The sequence below is a fragment of the Mauremys reevesii genome, linkage group 15 (genome assembly GCF_016161935.1).
Source record: "Mauremys reevesii isolate NIE-2019 linkage group 15, ASM1616193v1, whole genome shotgun sequence".
Lineage (NCBI taxonomy): Eukaryota > Metazoa > Chordata > Testudines > Geoemydidae > Mauremys > Mauremys reevesii.
Genome location: NC_052637.1, coordinates 37,651,163 through 37,668,770, shown reverse-complemented (window position 1 = coordinate 37,668,770; position 17,608 = coordinate 37,651,163). Strand labels below are relative to the sequence as shown.

The 17,608-nt window shown below is 44.2% G+C and overlaps 1 protein-coding gene across 1 annotated transcript; it reads left to right on the top strand.

Annotated features, from left to right (window-relative positions):
• Nucleotides 1–824: 824 nt before the first annotated feature.
• Nucleotides 825–17,170, top strand: CACNG1 (calcium voltage-gated channel auxiliary subunit gamma 1). The gene is made up of 4 exons (XM_039501751.1): nt 825–1,228; nt 9,746–9,820; nt 12,574–12,711; nt 16,242–17,170. The coding sequence occupies exons 1-4, from the start codon at nt 988–990 to the stop codon at nt 16,466–16,468; spliced, it is 681 nt and encodes a 226-aa protein (XP_039357685.1). The 5' UTR covers nt 825–987; the 3' UTR covers nt 16,469–17,170.
• Nucleotides 17,171–17,608: the final 438 nt, after the last annotated feature.

Below are 17,608 nucleotides of genomic sequence, written 5' to 3'. Positions count from 1 at the left end.
GCTGCTACTGAGCAGGCCACACGCCAGCTCTTTTAGTTATGGTCATGCGGGAGGTGAGCCTAGAAAAACAGAAAAACTGTTGCGCTGTGGGAAAGCATTTTCTCCTCGACTTTGTATTTGATTTGTATCCTTCCCCACTCCGGCACTTGCTGAATGGTCAAGAGGTTCCCTTTCAGCCTGTGTCAGTGCTGCTGAAGAAAACGCTAGGTCAGATTCCTGTCCTTGCCACTCATGGCTGATGGTTAATTTTGGGTGCTGAATACCTAAGCCAAGTGTTCGCCGCTAACGAGTAATGTTTTCAGTAGGTCAGGTAGGTAGCGGGCACTGTGCTTCCATACTGGAGAAGAACCTGAATCACAAAATTCTGTTCTGGAATCAGAGACAAATCCAACTCCACCAAAGTTTGGGGCGTTTGGACCTTTGAAAAAGCCCAGCTTCAGGGTGTATAGGAGGATAGTGTTAGAACCAATAATGGGTTCTTTGGAATAAAAGTGGGTTCACGCCCATCTTTATTACAAAGACAAACGCTTTTCCATTCTAACAGGAAAGTTAACACTTACACCAGTCACGGCTCCTGGCCAGGTCTTGAGTGGTCTCGCGGCCGTGAGTATTAATGACACTGAACTAGCTTTGCTCTTAGTTGGCTTATGGAACTTGCTGCACAAACCCAGCAGGGATGAGCTTGTAACCCGAGCTGCATCAGTTAGTTTATTCATTATGTGCATTAATAGAATCCTCACTCACAGGTCTAGTCACCCAGTCTCCTGATAGATCTCAACAGCTGTACATGTGGCCAGCTGTCCAGCCCAGCCCACAACCTGCTCTACTTTTGCATCACACGGTTGACATTTGAAAACGCTTAGACACGCCAAGACTTTGAAGACCATTTGAAGAACTTGCAGCATTCCTTCAAGTAGGCAAAGCAAACTCGACAGTGCAGTAATCACCCGAAAGAGTCTGCCCTACGCACTCCAGTGCAGTCCAGCCATGGATGAAGGCAAAGCACTGAAAATCCGGCTGACTTTCTCTGTTATTTTGGTTGGCATCTCCTTAATGTTTGCAGCTGTGGTGACTGATCACTGGGCAGTGCTGAGCCATAGAGTGGAGCATTACAATTCCACCTGTGAGGCTGCTCACTTCGGGCTATGGCGGCTCTGCACCAAACAGTTTTACATCCAAGACAAAGCTACCAAAGAGAGGAGCTGTGGGGTGATAACTCTGACAGGAGGTACGTGCTTGCATTCATTCCATTTACACCCTGAAAATGCACGGGAGAGAATGTCAGGCTATTCTTAGTGACATTTTTTAGGAAGTAAAAAAACATGCAGAAATCAATATGGTTCTTGTTTCCATGGCACTTTATCTTACAAGATTCAACACGTCGATCTGGTTTTCATATTAGTCTGAAAATACTCCTCACTGTCACATTTCATCGAGGCCTTACCCTAAATTCATGATGCCCTGCCACTGTATATATCTGTAAGCAGATTTAATACACTATTCTTCAGCTCTTTCGGTACAGCAAAGATAGAGGGTGGCATCAAGGGGACCAGACAGGAGAAGGCAAAAGTCACAGAGAGAAATCAGGAAGAAGGATATTTTCCCACCGATGTTTTGCTGACATCTACAACCCTGCAATGACTGTGCAAGGCCTTACTCAGGCAAAACTTCCATTGAGTCCACAGGGCGTTTTGCCTGAGTGAGGATTACTGAGTGGGGCCAATATCTGGTTTCTAGATGGAGTTTGTAGTTCAGAGAGCTATGCCAGAGCCGCTTGTTCTTGAAAGATCTTAAGTAATTCAAAAGCTACTCTTCATAACTAGTTTTACTTAGGGCAGTGTGGAACTGCATGCGATGGTATATTTCTCCAAGTGCCAAAAATGCTGTAAATTAAGTGAGAAATAATCTATCAGTGACTTATGAGGTCTCCTTAAATTTCATACAGTGACAGAAAGCAAATGCGCTCTGTGTTTGTGACGAAAGAAGTCTAATCGGACACCTTTCTTCATACTGTGTAGTTACATATTCTGAGTAGTCACACTGAAATCAACAGGAAGGATGGTAGGCTGCACCCCTCACTGGTTTCCTGGAAGAGCATTACATTAGCATGATTCCTGAGAAGTTGTATTACATTTCTGCTGATTGCAAAGTCTGCTGCATTCATGCAATATGTGCTAATACCCCTTTCCTGACTTTTCTAATTTCAAGAGGCTAATGGCAAATTGGATTATTTCCTAGTCAGAAATTCCCCTGAATACAGGATTCCATTTTGATGACCACCCCTGGTTGAAGTGAAAGTTAGATTTTAATATATTTGTAAATTTGCTATGAAATTGTATAGTGATGATTCTCAATCTATCTGGCTAAACTATTTAGTATTAGACAAAGAGGCTGATCCACAGCATTCAGATCTGATTTTCCACCACATTTGGGGGCGTTTGAATTTGGAGGTTTCACTTAGCCCCATTTCTAATTAATATAATAAATACATTCTACTATAGCTAGTAACCTCAGCTATAGCATTTTCTCTGCATGTCAGAAGCTTTATGTTTAAGGGGGAGACAGACAGATTGGGAGAAATAATTAACATTGTTGGATAAATTTAAAACTCGTAAATATCCAGCTGTCTCAGTAAAACAGATTCATCATCTATACAGCACAAAAGTGTTAGATATCTTTGACAGACATCAGCATGTGCTTGCCTGGACATCTCATAGCTGTGCTATCCACGCCCTCTGCGCTGGCTTCTTAAAGTGCAGAGTAAACAAATGGGTAATTATGGAGACAGTGAGCTGAAGGCCTCTGCGGAGCAGCTTGACTGCAACAGAGCTGACCTTTAGATATTGGATAGGTGGGCATACTTTTAAAGGGCTTGACAGATACTCCTGGGATTTGATGAAATTCAGTTTCAAAACCATTATATTCAATAACACGGAATTCTTTCATGTGTGTCATCGGAAGTTCTAAAAGAGCCCTTTACAGCCACTAATTAAATGCTCGCATCTCTGCTGTTAGGTAGATACTATTATCCCCATTTTTACATTAGGGAAACTGAGGCACCAGAGGGGTCAAAGGCTGGCCCAAGACCAGCCATGCTAAGAGTCCATGGCAGAGCTTGGAAAAGAACGCAGAGGTCCTAGCTTTCAGTACGCCACTCTCGCTGCTAGACTACGCTGCTCCAGAATGGCACTCCTTGTTGCAATGATTTCACACATCTGAGGAGAAATGCCAGCAAAGGTTGTCAGACTTGGATTCATCAAGAAAGGTGAATGAAACAAAAAACAAAGGTTGAGTAGCTGACCTGTATGTCTGTAAATCTGTTTTTCTGAAAATCATATGCTACCACCATCATTTGAAACATGACTGTTATTTACCACTTGGTTAATAGTTACCTACCCAGCCCTACTCAGGGGGAAGTGGGATAGCATTGTTTATTGCTTGTTGAGCTTAGCACTGCATAGAATACAGTGGGCAACTTCGAACTTGTAGTCTTATGGTTTAAGGCAGAGAGATTTACATTCTAGCCACACGTTTAAAGGTTATTGACAAATTGGAAAGGGCTCAGGAAACTGCTACAGAGAATAACAAGATCCAGTGGCTCAAAGCTGAGGCTAGACAAAATCAGACTACTCCTAAGTAATCATTTTTAAGTGTGGATAATTAACCATTGGGACATCTTGCATAAGGATGTGGTGGGGCCTCCACTGCTTGGAGACTATAAATCCAGATTGGATAGCTTTCTAACAGGTATACTGTACCTCAGTCAGAAATGAGTGGCTTGATTAGGACTCGCTTGGCAAAATTCCATGGCCTGGTTATGCAGGAGGCAGAGTAGATGATCATAATGGATGAATCTATGAAATTGAGTCAGGAGTCCTAGGTCTGGTAAGAAATTCCTGTTTGAACGTGAGCAAGTCACTTAAACTACATCTTGTGCCTCAGCTCCTTATCTGTAAAAGCAGGATAACAGGCCTCACCTCACCTAGAAGATGCTACACAAGTGCAAAGAACAATTATTTTTACACCTTTCAGAGAGCTGTAGAGATGGGCTCAAGCCACTGATCTCAGAGCCAAGGGTCGGGAAGTGTGTGGAGCCAGGGTTTTGGTCTGTCTGTGTTGTGAAGGACCCCTGTGAAAGGCCGTATCTCACGGAGTTTAATTTATCTACTTCAGAAGGACAAAGGGTCACTCTGACAGTATTCAAACCTGCATTTCCAGGGAGGTTAGGCATTCCAGACATTGATATAGCATGCTGATGGATCACATTCAGAGCAGTTGGAGATATCCGGGTACACAGGTGCATGGTTTTGTTGGTCACTAGCCAAGGATGGCCAGATTTTGGGAGGAATACATCACATGGCTGCAGGGGAGAGAGGGGGCCTCCTGATTCACGGGTGACCCAACTTATTCCTTCCAGCAGCTCTAAATCACTGTTGGCTTCTCTATCATTTGCCCCTGCTAGTTCAGCTGGTTTTGCTGAGATTAGACAGACACATAAACAGGAATATTCCAGGGCTCACCAGGCCCTACCCAGTTTAGTTTACAGGAGTTGACTGGATCATGATGGGTGCAGGATACCCAAAGTAAGGGTTCTGCTGGGAAGGGATCTCAGCATCAACTCAAGCATGGCTACCATGATACTAAACCACAAACTACTGCATGTAAGTCAGAACACAGCCGCAATGTAAAATGCCGTTAGCATCTTCCATTGGATTCCTATCAAACAACGCAGAAGCCCATGTTGATTTTGCAATGAGCACAAAGAGCAACTCTGTGGGGCTGTATGGTAAATGGGTGGTTTGTTCATGAGCACAGGAAAGGGACCAGGGTCCCAAGGAGGTTTTCATACTTCTCCGTAGCCATTTTCTTGCCTTCTTCAGAAATAAACTAGTGATTCTCCCTCTCTCTCATGGTCAGGAGCATGGTGAGAAAAAGTGTTAGGGGACCTGAAGAAATAGAGATAGCGCATGTCCCTTAAAGCACTGGTGGCCAAACGGTGGTCTATGAAAAGCTGGCTGGAAACACAACGCTGTCTCCTGTTTCTAGTTTCCAGATGGTAAATTACATAGAGGAAGCCAGGAATACATTCAATATTGTCCTAACTTTACTTTTCCATGTAGGCAATTGCTGTAGTGGCCACAGGATGTTCTGTGATTGTGAAAAGGAGGGGAAGTGGTGCATGCAATCATGGACAGTAGTGGAGGTAGGCTGGGCAGTTATGAATGGGAGGTGAAGTGCTCTAGGCAATCATGAGTGGGAAGGAAGTTAAACCCAGTGATCCTGAATGATAGTGGAGGTGTCCAGGCAATCATGAATGGCAGCAGAGACGGTCCAGAAAAATCATGAATGGAAGGGGAGTTAAGCCCAGTGATCATGAATGCAAGGGGAGCTGGGCTGGGTGACCATGAATGGGAAGGGAGGTGTCCACAAGATACTCTTATGTTGTGGACCATGCTATGAATACGTTTGAGAACCTCTCCTAAAGTAAAGCTAGTCACAGCTCATTGATAGTTTTTTTACTAGCTCAACAGGGTAACTTCATGGCAGAGATGCCGCAATTAGGGGTAGAGAAAAACCAAGGATTCTGCAAAGCTTTCATCTATTGTGAAATCCATTTTAAATCCCCATTATGTAAATAGAGTGCGGCACAAATGAGGTGTTTTTTAATTCATGAGGGGGACTGTAAAGGATGGAAGTGGCTCAGTTCGGTTGAATAACAGGGGAGTGTGTTGATAAAGATATTCCTGGGACTAGAGCAGAGCTGTTTAAATGATGTGCTGAAGCATTTTTATTATGACAGGAGAGTTAATTGCTGCGCAATCCCGTTGTTTTAATTTGAGCAAAATTAGTAAAAGAACCCCTCCTCTCATGCCCAGGGAGACATGACTCCTTGATGCATATTGATTCCACCAAAATTAACCCAATACTCCCAGGGTAGAATGTTTACTTGTGTTTAAGGTTTGCTACTTGTATTCAATGGGGCAGCAGCAGTGTAAACAGGGGACATCTACGCTGGAGCTGGCGGTAGGATAGACATACCTGAAGTAGTTCCAATTGAACTAATGCACTAAAAATAGCAGGCCAGCCACAGCAGCATGAGAGCCATCCCGAGTACAATCCCCTCTGAAACCCAGGAATGTACTTAAGACAGTGAGTCCACCCTACCCCCAGACAGCTGGGCTTATGCCACTATTTTTAGTGCACTAACTTTGTGAGCGCTATTGTGGGTATTTCTGCCTGAGCTGGAAATTACACCTCCAGCTCCAGTGTAGACATACCCTGAGAGAATAAGTCCATGTACCAGATCCAGTGTTGCAGTGGGAGAGCTCCTGCCGCATTTCATGTGCAAACAGCATCTCCCTGCTGATCCATCTTAGCTTCATGCTAGCTGAACAAACTGCTCCAAAACCAGCACGGCAGTGACATCCAGCCAATTTCCTGTGATACATGCAAAGCTGTGGCCCTTGCCCCTGATCAGTTCATGGATGGTTTTGCATTAATCAGCACAAACCAGGTTTCTCTATTGCCAACACCTTTTCTGGAGACTAGTTAAAAGCAAAACCAATGTCTTAAAGACTAAGCATCTCCATTTTGTCTTGGCTTCCCCTGCCCTCTGTCACAGGGATCAAAGGATCCTGACACCAGTCTCCATCTCCCCAGCATGGAGCAGCATTGATACATATTCTCAACCACCATACGCTCACTGTCAAAGGGATGCGGCTGCCCCACGCTAGCCACCCCAGTCCTGATTGCTTGGAGACACTTTGTTCTCTCGTGTGCATCACTTGCAGTTTTAGCCTCTCAGTATGCAGCAGCTTAAACACAAAACACAATCACTAGTGTTTGAGTCGAGACATGTTTGCTCAAATCTTTTCCAGTGATAAAAGGCAAGTAAATGAGCAGAAGCGGAGGGACAGAATAAATATCAGTTTATAAAAAATATATAATAAAATAACTACCTCACAGAGGAAACTTCAGCTAATGAGCCCATGCTCATTAGTGGGTTATGCATGCTGCTCTGTAACTGTCTGATCTGCTATTGGAAAGCAAATAAATACCGTCCTTGTAACAACAACTCCAGAATATGCCATTTACGCTGTAGGAGACATGAAAAGAACTGGGTTGATAAAGTGCAATATTATGGCATCTTATTACCATTAAAATTAGCTCTTTAAATATACACCGCACTTTACAAACACTGGGGGGTTGCTCTGGCTCCAGCCAGTCATGCCCGGACTCTGATGTAGTGGCTCCAGAACAAAACCCTAGTGTAGACAGCTAAAGCCATAAACTGCATCAGAGATGCTTACCCAGGATTCACACTGCACTAATGGCTTTGTGCATCTACACCAGGGGTTTGCACTGCCTCAGTCATGTCTGGCTACCATTGGCTGAAATTTTGAGGGTGCTGCAGTAAGATTAGTGGCCTCACAACCCACTGACTTCATAGTCTTTTCTTTCCAACTTCCTCCATCCTCCATTATTTGTTCTACAAATTATGACCATTTGTGATCCGGAGTGGTTAAATTCCCTGCCGTCTCGGCAGTATTCCCCAGTTTTACTATGGCAAATATAACCTCATGGTGCAGTAAATGTGAGATTTTTAATACAGTCTGTAAAGACAGGGTTGACCATAGTCTCTCCAAAGTATCTGCTGGCCATTAGCAAAGCACAATCAGACACTTTACGGTCCCAGTTGGCTATGTCTGCAGGATCTTGTTGATTACACAACTTCCATCCAAATTCTTGTCAAGGGGATGTTCTTTCAGCTATATGTACTTGTCAAGACCTCAATTAAATGAGTTATAAATAAATGCTAAACACCCTCCAAATGGTACAGCTGGCAAAGCTTAATGTCAATGGGCATCATTCCAACTGACCCCTCCTCTCGCACTCACTCCAGAGGCTGAAAACATTGGTTTTTGCATGCACAGAGAGATGCTTTCCATCCTGAGCCCCCAATCTTTGTTCACAAGCATTGCACCACAGAATAGCTGTTTGTGACACCAGTAGAATAGCCCAGGGAAGCCTGGGACAGTGGGACCCTGCTCTGTTCTACGAAAATTCCACTGGCTTCATTGCGTTTCAATAGACAGTGAAGCTTCACTGAACTGTAAAAGGATTCCAGGCTGCAAAACCTCATCGATTCCAGACACTACCGAGGCAGCGAATGCTTCCCTCTAGTCCCGCTACTTGTCTTAACTGCCAGGAATGGCAAGAAGGCAGCTAACCCCGTCAACACCAGTGGCAAAGAGTCTGAAGCAGGAGAGGGATCTCTTACACTCCCAGCCAAGTCAGAGGGGAAGCTGGGGTGGGGGGATTCTTCTAACGAAGCCGGGCAGGGGGAGGGAACCTCCTCTGATTTTAGCAGAGGAGAGGGAGCTGCATCCCCCATTACTTTCCTCACTTTAGTCCCAGCTCCTCAGAGAGGTGTAACGTCCCATGCAGCTCCTTGGCTTGGCGGAGAGAGCATTAGGCAGGGAAAGAAGGAGGGATGCCATTCTGGAGGGGGTGAGCTGGCAATGGCAGAGAGGAGAGGAGGGGAACATGCAAAGCCAGCCAGGGGGTGCCAGTCTCAGGAAATGCCCCAGCATGGGGCAGTGAGGAGGCAGGAATCTGCACTGGCTGCTGATGGAAGGAAAGGGTTTTCTGTAATTCCTTCTTAAAACAGAAAGGTTGGCTCCACGGGCCGCGCTTTCTTTGGGAACCGTGTCAGAGGTTGTGCCCGACGACAGCCTTGTGATTGTGCTATCTCTGTGTACGTAGCCAGCTGCCTTTCGGGCAGCATCCATTCACCTGCTCAGACATAAAAGACTCTATGCCAATTTCTCCTCTCCTCTACACATGTGCAACCCCGGGGAAGTTGGCGAAGTCACTAGACATTCATCTTGGTGTGAGAGGAGGTGAACTCAAAAGCATGTCCTGTCTAGGGTTGCCAACCTTCCAGGATTGTCCTGGAGTTTCCAGGAATTAAAAATTAATCTTTAATTAAAGATAATGTCATGTGATGGAACCTCCAGGAATTCAGCCAACCAAAGTTGGCAACCCTAGTCCCAAGTACCTCGGTGGCCCCTTTGCCAGCAGGGCTTGCCATGCATAGTAAATATAATGTACACAGATCAGACTACAGACTGGCTAAAGCTTAGCACCTCTTCATGCACTTGGCTACCAGGTTTCAGGAAATCCAAGTTCCATTCCCTTTTCTTGATTCTTGCCACAATTCCTTGTGTGTAATACGCCGCAGAACGTTCCGAGGCTGCGCTAAGTGACATCAGGACTGATCTGAAAACCGATGGGGACTTGCATATCGATTAACATTCTATTGTGTTATATTAGCTGCTTGCAGAGAGGTCAAGGGAATTTGAAACCACCAGCAGGACGTTTCCAGGCAATGAGTTTGTGTTGTTAGGGGTTTTTTTTGACTGGCATGGATGAGAAGTATTCTCTAAAAACGGAAGCATAGGCTCAAGGCCCACTGAAGCCACATGAAGCACATGTTTAAGTACTTTGCTGGATCAGGGCATAAATCCCTGTTTAAAGCCTCTCATTGCCAGGTTTGTTCTTAGATGAACTGCAAACTGGACACATCTGCAGCAAGTTCGGGATTAAGGTCCTATTAATCTCTACCCAAAACCATTTGAATTTTTCAGTTCCACTAATGTAAAAGAAAATTTTATTTCCCTAATTTTGGTTTCTTAAACTCAGTTATACTTAGCAACTGATATTCTCCTTTGTTCTTGTTCAGACCGTAACTGTTCCTACTTCAAACACTTCTCTCCAGGACAGAGCACAGAGATATTTGAAAGAACCACCCAAAAAGGTAAGAATTTGCTTGGACGAACTCTTTACTGGCATGACATGAACTAGGTGTATATAGGAACTAATGTAAAGGGTTTCACCAGATTTAGGGCCCAATCCTGGTGCCATTGAAGTCAATGGGGAAACACCTATTGATTGTACAGGGAGTTAGAACAGGCAGTGATCACCGAGATGAGCTTCTTATCCCATTAATTGATGCTCTGGGCCAGCCGAGGCACCAGATTCCTGGGGAGACCAATTTTCAAACAGCAGCCCTTTCTTACGGTTTCTATCTCCCATCCTTGGTTTCTGCTCAAATTGTTCCTTAGGCACATGAAACTGGCATTATACATCTAAGGGCCAATTTGGAAACCCCCAAAGCCTTTCCACCGTATGTATGGTACTCAGAACACTGACACTCCCTCCTATCTCTAAACAACAGCAACACCAAAGGATATTCATAAAATCTAAATAAAGAAATAAACAAAATTCCAACCCCAAGCAGAGTTTTGACTCCAATGAGGGAGAGGTACCCGAGGCTCCATGTAGTCCAGTGGGGTCTTTGCTATTACTATAATGTGACAGGCACTCAAAGAAAAAAAGATATAGGACACAGACTTCCAGCAAAGATACCCACATCTGAAATCTGACCAGATAGTGTTCACTCTGCTTGCATGCAGAAAACTATCTGCATCTCACAGACAATTTAGACCCTTTCTAATCAGTCCTTCTAAAACCATATTTTTAGCATTAGTCTGAAGTGCTTGGCTCTCTTACTAAGGACAGATCTCCTTACATTTTGCTATACAACATGTTTCAGTGTGGAGTAAACTAGATGATGATTGCATTTCACATATTAAACCGTCTGCTTTGCTTCCGCTGTAAATAAACATGATGGAAAACCCTGCAGCACATTTTTTCTAAAGATGCAATTTCCCCCAGACACCGGGAAGATTGTGAATAGTAAATGATACTCAGAGTGGAATAAAGAACAAATATCTGAACTACCTGCTTTTGTTGGCCATTTATACGCTATTATATCCATCCGTCTGATCTGAAAAATGTCTCCATTACATTATTAGTCACTTCAGAAGAAAGTTGTGAAAAACGTCTTTTCTTTGACAAGAAGGAAAAAGCCTAGACCACCACAAAAGGTTCCTAAAATGCAACTAACTCTTTCAGGCAGTTCAAACACAGAGCAGATAACACAGAGAATTTTTTTTTTTAAAGAAAATGCCAATAGAACAAGGAGTATGAAAAAGCAATGAGAACAAAGAGCAAGATGCTTTGGCCTACTACAAAAATAGCTACATTTCTATGGGAGCCAATTAGTAAAAGGCAGAAAGATTCTTCATGATTTTGCTTAGAAGACAATTTAAAAAAAATATCATGGAAGGCAAATAGCACCAAGCAGTGCTATGTTTCATGCCTGGCTACACATGTTAAATATTAAACGCATCTGAAAACTAATGCAATATGTAAGTGAAGATCTGAATTATTCAACTGGCAACTCCCCCGCTCCCCCTTCAGATACTGAATTGTGTTTTGGCTGGGTGAATCATCTTACACTTATTGGCCGGCTGGAACACCTTTGGAGCGAGTTTATTCCCATGCTCTCGAGAAGCTAGATTTTCACAGAGCTGGCAAACTTTGTTTTGCAGGATGAGGAGAGGATGTTGCTCTATGATCCTGGGTAAGTCATTTCACACACTCACACACACGCACACACACACACTTTCCCCTTTGCCTGTCTTGCCTATTTAGCTGTTGAACCTCTGGGGCAGAAAACTGTCTCTTAATATATGTTTGTACATTGCCTAACACTACGTGGCCCTGATGACAGGTGGAGCCTATAGGCACTACTATAATAAACATGTATAATAAAAATAGCATTGCTTTCTATTTGCCCCTCTTTTTTTTTTAAGGAAAATCTAGATAGAATAATGGAGTGAAACACTTCTCAAGATTTAAGACCTGTATGGGAGGAAATCTAATAAACTAAAAAGTTGGTCTTGACAATTTATTGCCCTATATTAAGCTACTTCTGGGCTCTTGTCCTCCAGAGTCTACCTCCAAGCCAACTCTGTTAAAACATTTGCAGGGGACGGTTTTAGGAAGTGATGGCAAATCTTCAAACAAAACATGAGGTCTCGTGTGCTCATGTGCGAGGCAAAATGTGTTTGTACAGCTCCTAGCACAGTGGGGTCTGGGCCCAGGACTGGGGCTGGTCAGCGCTACTGCAATACAAAGAAATAATAATTACGGCAACATATTCTTATGCTCACTTATTTCATCAGAGTGCTGGGTGGGAATTGTGAGTCCAAACAGAAAAGTGCCCTGATCCTGCAAACTTCTGACCCGTTTGTAGTCCCATTGGGCCCAAGGAAGACAATGTAACTGCTTGTGAGGGTGCGGCCTAGTCAAGTGAGGACCAGGCCTAGAGTTTCTATCATGTCACTGTGTGTGTCATTTGCTTTTTTCTACATGGGGCATTTAGAAAGCATCTTTGTCCCTATCCTGTTGGGTCTTGCTTCTGCTCCCACTGACTTCACCAGGGGCACGACCAAGCCCCATAGCTCACCACACTTTTCCTGTGCTAGAAATACCTAGTTCTCTTGGGCCACTTATCTGCAGCAAGGAAAGAGCAGCTGTTTCTATTTTAACTTGTTTCTTTCCTTTGCTGAACTGATCCCATTGCAGAGGCGCTGTGGCGGGTGGGAGAATGCAGGAAGTCACACACATTCATCTGTCTCTCCCTCTGTTTTGCCTCGGCAGAGTACAGCATTTCAGCTGCAGCCATTGCCATCTTCAGTGTGGGCTTTGCGATCATTGGAACAATCTGCATCCTCTTATCCTTTAGGAAAAAGATGGATTATCTCCTGAAGCCAGCGTCGATGTTCTACACCTTTGCAGGTAGGCCATTTGGTGAGCCTTAAAAGAGACGAATGCACTTAGATCTTGGGGCAATGAGTGTGATAGAGAGCGGGATGCCATGAAGGCTGCATTCATCTCCTTGCAGCGGAAAGACAGATCATTCCATAAACTGAACTTATGTTTCTGAGCTCTGAAAATTTGCCTGACAAACAAGAGTCAGCTCTGGGAGGCTATTCTGTGTGAGTGTATCTGTAGAATCACCTGTAAAAAAATGGGCATTTCTAAAATATTCAGTGTTAAACCCTGCTGTATAGAAGGGATATGTGGGAGATTCTAGGGACATATATCTGTCCAGGAGACATTGACCACCAGTGTCACATCGTCAGCGCAAAGCTGATGTAGGAAGGGGTGTCACTGATGATCCTGAATACGCTTCTTGATTCCCTGTGCTTGATAAGGCATCTGCACTACATTTTCTTTTCCCTTGAAGTGGATTATTTCCATGCCATACTCCTGCAGTGTGTGATTGGTCCATTTATCTCAGTGCAACCATATTAGCAGGGAGTCTGTTAGAACCTTACATTTGTTTATTATATAAATAAGGCTTCAGCTGCTTAACCGCCCAAACTGTCACAGCATTTCTGCTTGGTGACAGAGAGGGTCACTGTTTTACTCCAGGAGGCAATGGGGGAGGGGACTCTTGTCTCCCACCCCATCCTGCATTAGCACTGCCCTAGCCCAGCGTTAGAAGCATCAGTATTCAGCACAAAGGGTTCGCTGAAATCAGGGCTGACTAAAACCGGGTCTTTAGACAACACCCCCTTTATGTCCTTGATGCCTCTCTTCAGCTGCCTCATTGGCTTTGACTGCAGCTAATTGTTCCATGAGTCTTTGGTGGGCTCTCAACTCAAACTCCTCAGCGGTTTTTTTTGGTTTTTTTTGGTCTCCCTGATCCACAATTCCACCATCAGTCTCTGGAGCTCATGTTGTTCCTGGGCTGCCCGGTACAGCAATTGGGCCAGTTCCAATGGCATGTTTTCCCCTTTGGCAACCCAGGCAGAAAGGTGCTCAGGTTCCACCTGGCCAGCATTTATGAGTAAAAGTCTCAGCTCCTGAAATGGAGTTTTCGTTTTATGGGATGTTCCCTTCTCCTTACGTAACTTTTCAAGGTCTTTTCTGTCAAGCCCATCATCTGACTGTGGTTCACTCGTTGTGTCTAATCTTCAACCTTTCAAACTCTCGATATCAAGTTTAAACTTTTAACCGATCCTGGTTATGATCTATAAATCCAGTTGACCTGTGGCATGTGAATCCTGCCAAGACTACCCCAGTGTCAAGCTGTCGGGAGTGGCTCAGGAGTGTGAGTACCAATCTCAGGGCAGAGCCTTAGGAAGCAGGGCACACCTTGGATACTCCAAACTGACTCTGTGACAGATGGGCCCTGACCCCAACAATCACAACAATATTCAGGTTACTCCCAGTCCCAAAGGACCAGTCACTTATCCCAGATCAATTAAACTCTAAATCTTACACCAAAGATAATGCTTGTAGCCAATCCTATAAGAAGTGAATTAAAGACTGATTAACTAAGAAAAAGAAATGAGAGTTATTGACAAGGTTAAAGCAATTAAACACACACACACAAATAAGGTTTAGGCTTAGGTTCCAAAAGGTAATAGGTGCTTCTATAATAAGCAAGCTCAATATCCTTAAGGCTAATTCAGGCCAAGCACTGGGGATCTTTTGCTTATGCTTAGTAATTCTTGACCCTCAGAGCCTAATCAGGATAAAACTAAAGTTTCTCCCTGTTAGGGATTTTAATTCCCTTCCCCCAGAGTTCAAGCTGATGGAATGAATCCCCATGCATGTCTCTGCTTCATGGGTGTGGGGGAAGCAATCAACGAAGTCTTTTGTCCTCTGATGTTTCACAATGGCTCATTTGGTTTCAATGGGTCTCCTCACAGACAGGACCCAACACCTTTTGTAGGAAGCCAGCATTTTACATTAGTTAATGCTTGTTTCTGGTGCGTTACCCAGTTACAGATCTCACTTCTAACATGGGGGACAGATGTTCTAAGTGAGATTACTACATGCAATATCCTAACGGCATTTCATAAAGTTTAAACACTAAACACATTCTTACAAACTTAACATCTATTTTAGAAAAACAAACACACAGGTGAGCCAGACTAGTTTCCAGCTCTGCATTTGTCAGTGTTCAATTGAGGCTTGGAGGCATTGGCTTGAGCTGGCACCAGTGTCACACAAGGCACGAATCAAAGTTCATCTGATTCAAGCCTTGGATTATGAAGACATCTCAAAAAAACATGATGGCTGAATTTTCACTGTGGCCAGCACTGTCTTTTCAACCCACCCCTCTCTTGCCTGTTAAATACCATGATGGTACTTAGGTAGTACAGTGATACAGGCTTTATAACAGACAATTTCCAAAGAATGCTTTGGTGACCAAATGCATGGTTTTAATTCCACTGTTTTGCCTGCTGTTGAAATGCAGAGCAGAAAGAGTGAATTATACAGTGTTTTCGTCACTTTTCAAGAAGCCCTACTTTACATTCACAGCTTCATGAAGCACTTTGTGGCTTCGATCATTCCCAGCCATGTTTAGCCTTAACCAACACCCGCCCAGAGGACTTTTTGTTTCTCCTTAAAAGTGAGGCTGAGATTTTCAAAGCTGCCTAAATATAAAATGTTATTTCAAGCGCAGATATAAATCATTGTCCGAATTCGGGTGCCAAACTGGCAAGACTATTGGTCCTTGTTGCATGGCACTTCTTGTGCCTTACAGCTCAAAAGGTGACTTGATTACAGTCCATATCTAAACGGGGAGCAGATATGTCATACTGCAAGGGCTCTTAGTCTAGCAGACAACGGCATAACAAGAGCCACCGTGACTGGCCTTTGAAGTTAGAAAAATTCAAAGTGGAAGTGCACATTTTTACAGTGAGGATTAATTAACCCTTAGATCTGCGTCCCGATGGATGTGGTAAGTTCTCTGTCCCTTGGAGTTCTTCAGTCCAGAGTGGAGATCTTTCTAAAAGACACACTGTAGTTTAACAAAAAGTCAGTGGGAATGACACAGGAATCATTGGGTGAAGTTCTATGGCCTGTTACGCAAGAGGTTCGATTAGGTGATCCTATTGACCCTTAAAACCTATGAATCATCTATGAACTTCACTGCATAGTCTTGTAACCAGCAGGGGCTCTAGGTATTTTGCCGCCCCAAGCACGGCAGGCAGGCTGCCTTCAGCGGCTTGCCTGGGAGAGGTTCCCGGTCCCGTGGATTTGGCGGCACACCTGCAGGAGGTCCGCCAAAGCCGCGGGACCAGTGGACCCTCCACAGGCATGCCGCCGAAGGCAACCTGCCTGCCGCCCACGCGGCAACCGGCAGAGCGCCCCCCATGGCTTGCTGCCCCAAGCACGCGCTTGGCATGCTGATGCCTGGAGCCGCCCCTGGTAACCAGAAAGGCAGGCAGAGAGGTCAGGTAAGAATGAAAGCAATAAGGATTGAAACCCCTGCTCTCCAGCTCACCCCTCTCTTATTTCTCCAGGCCTGTGCATGATCATCTCTGTTGAAGTCATGAGACAGTCTGTGAAAAGGATGATTGACAGCAAGGAGACTATCTGGATAGAATACTATTATTCATGGTCTTTTGCCTGTGCCTGCGCCTCCTTCGTCCTGCTCTTCATCTGTGGGATCGCTCTTCTGCTAATCTCCTTGCCTCCCTTCCCACAGAATCCGTGGGAGTCTTGTATGGACGCAGAACCAGAGCACTAAATGCCTTCATCTAGGCTCACTGCTTACGCCATACCGGAAAGTGCTATAAAAGAATTGATACATTTTTTTTTTAAGTGTCAGGATGGTGGAATATGAAGACAAAAGCGTCCTTAGTTAAAACCAGGTTATTGAACCAAAGGGAAGTTCAGTACTAATTGTTGTTTGTTGGGTAGTTTGTTTTTTAAAAAGCATGAAGATCAGCAACTTGGGTTACCCAATTTGTACCCTCAATCCGCCGAATGCTGGGAGAAGTCATTGGCAATTTAGGAGTGCAGTCTGCAAATGCAGCTGAGGGAAAGTGAGAGAGCACGAGATGGTTTAATGAGAAGGTGCATATTCTAGTGGTTAAAGCACAGGACTGGAGTTGGGAAATCTAGGTCGCATTACTGGCTTGGCCACAGACTCACTCTGGGACTTACAGCTTCTCTGTGAGTCAGTTTCCCCATCTGTACAATGAGAATATTGCTTCCCTAGCTCACCGGGGTGCTGTGGGGCTGATGTTTGTACATAATTTGGAGATCCTCCCATTGGAAGTGCTGTATCATTAGTAGTATTACAATAAAAGAGGTTTAAGGATAAAATCAACATTACAAATGTACCCCCGAAAGCTCTACAAATTATTTTGTTCTGCCGATCTAAGCACTTGTCATAATTAAAAGTCCTATGAGGAGTCTGGTGACACCTTAAAGACTAACAGATTTATTTGGGCATGAGCTTTCATGAGTAAAAAACCCACTTCTTCAGATGCATCTGAAGAAATGGTTTATTACCCACAAAAGCTTATGCCCAAATAAATCTGTTAGTCTTTAAGGTACCACCGGACTCCACGTTGTTTTTGTGGATACAGACTAACACGGCGACCCCTCTGATAATTAAAAGTCCTATGACTCCTGTAGTATTTGAATGCTGTTTTCAGGACAGTGGTTTTGGGGGATGAACCATACAGGTGTCTGCTTCACTGTAACCGAGTGATACTTCCTGTACATAGCTTCACATTTGTGTCTGTTGCTGTTGTGTTTTGTTGGACCAGCCCACTTGATTCTTCTGTTTTGTCAAAGCATTTTTAAGCAAGAACCCTCTAAGGGAACTGCCAAGGAGGGTTGGACATTATAATCAAAGCTGAGCGAATCTCACATATTA

Bases quoted from the DNA above. Each gene is read 5' to 3' on its own strand.
- CACNG1 (XM_039501751.1), top strand. From the start codon at position 988: ATGGATGAAGGCAAAGCACTGAAAATCCGGCTGACTTTCTCTGTTATT. The intron at 9,821-12,573 runs GTAAGAATTTGC...TTGCCTCGGCAG, and splicing joins TGAAAGAACCACCCAAAAAG to AGTACAGCATTTCAGCTGCA. The intron at 12,712-16,241 runs GTAGGCCATTTG...TTATTTCTCCAG, and splicing joins GATGTTCTACACCTTTGCAG to GCCTGTGCATGATCATCTCT.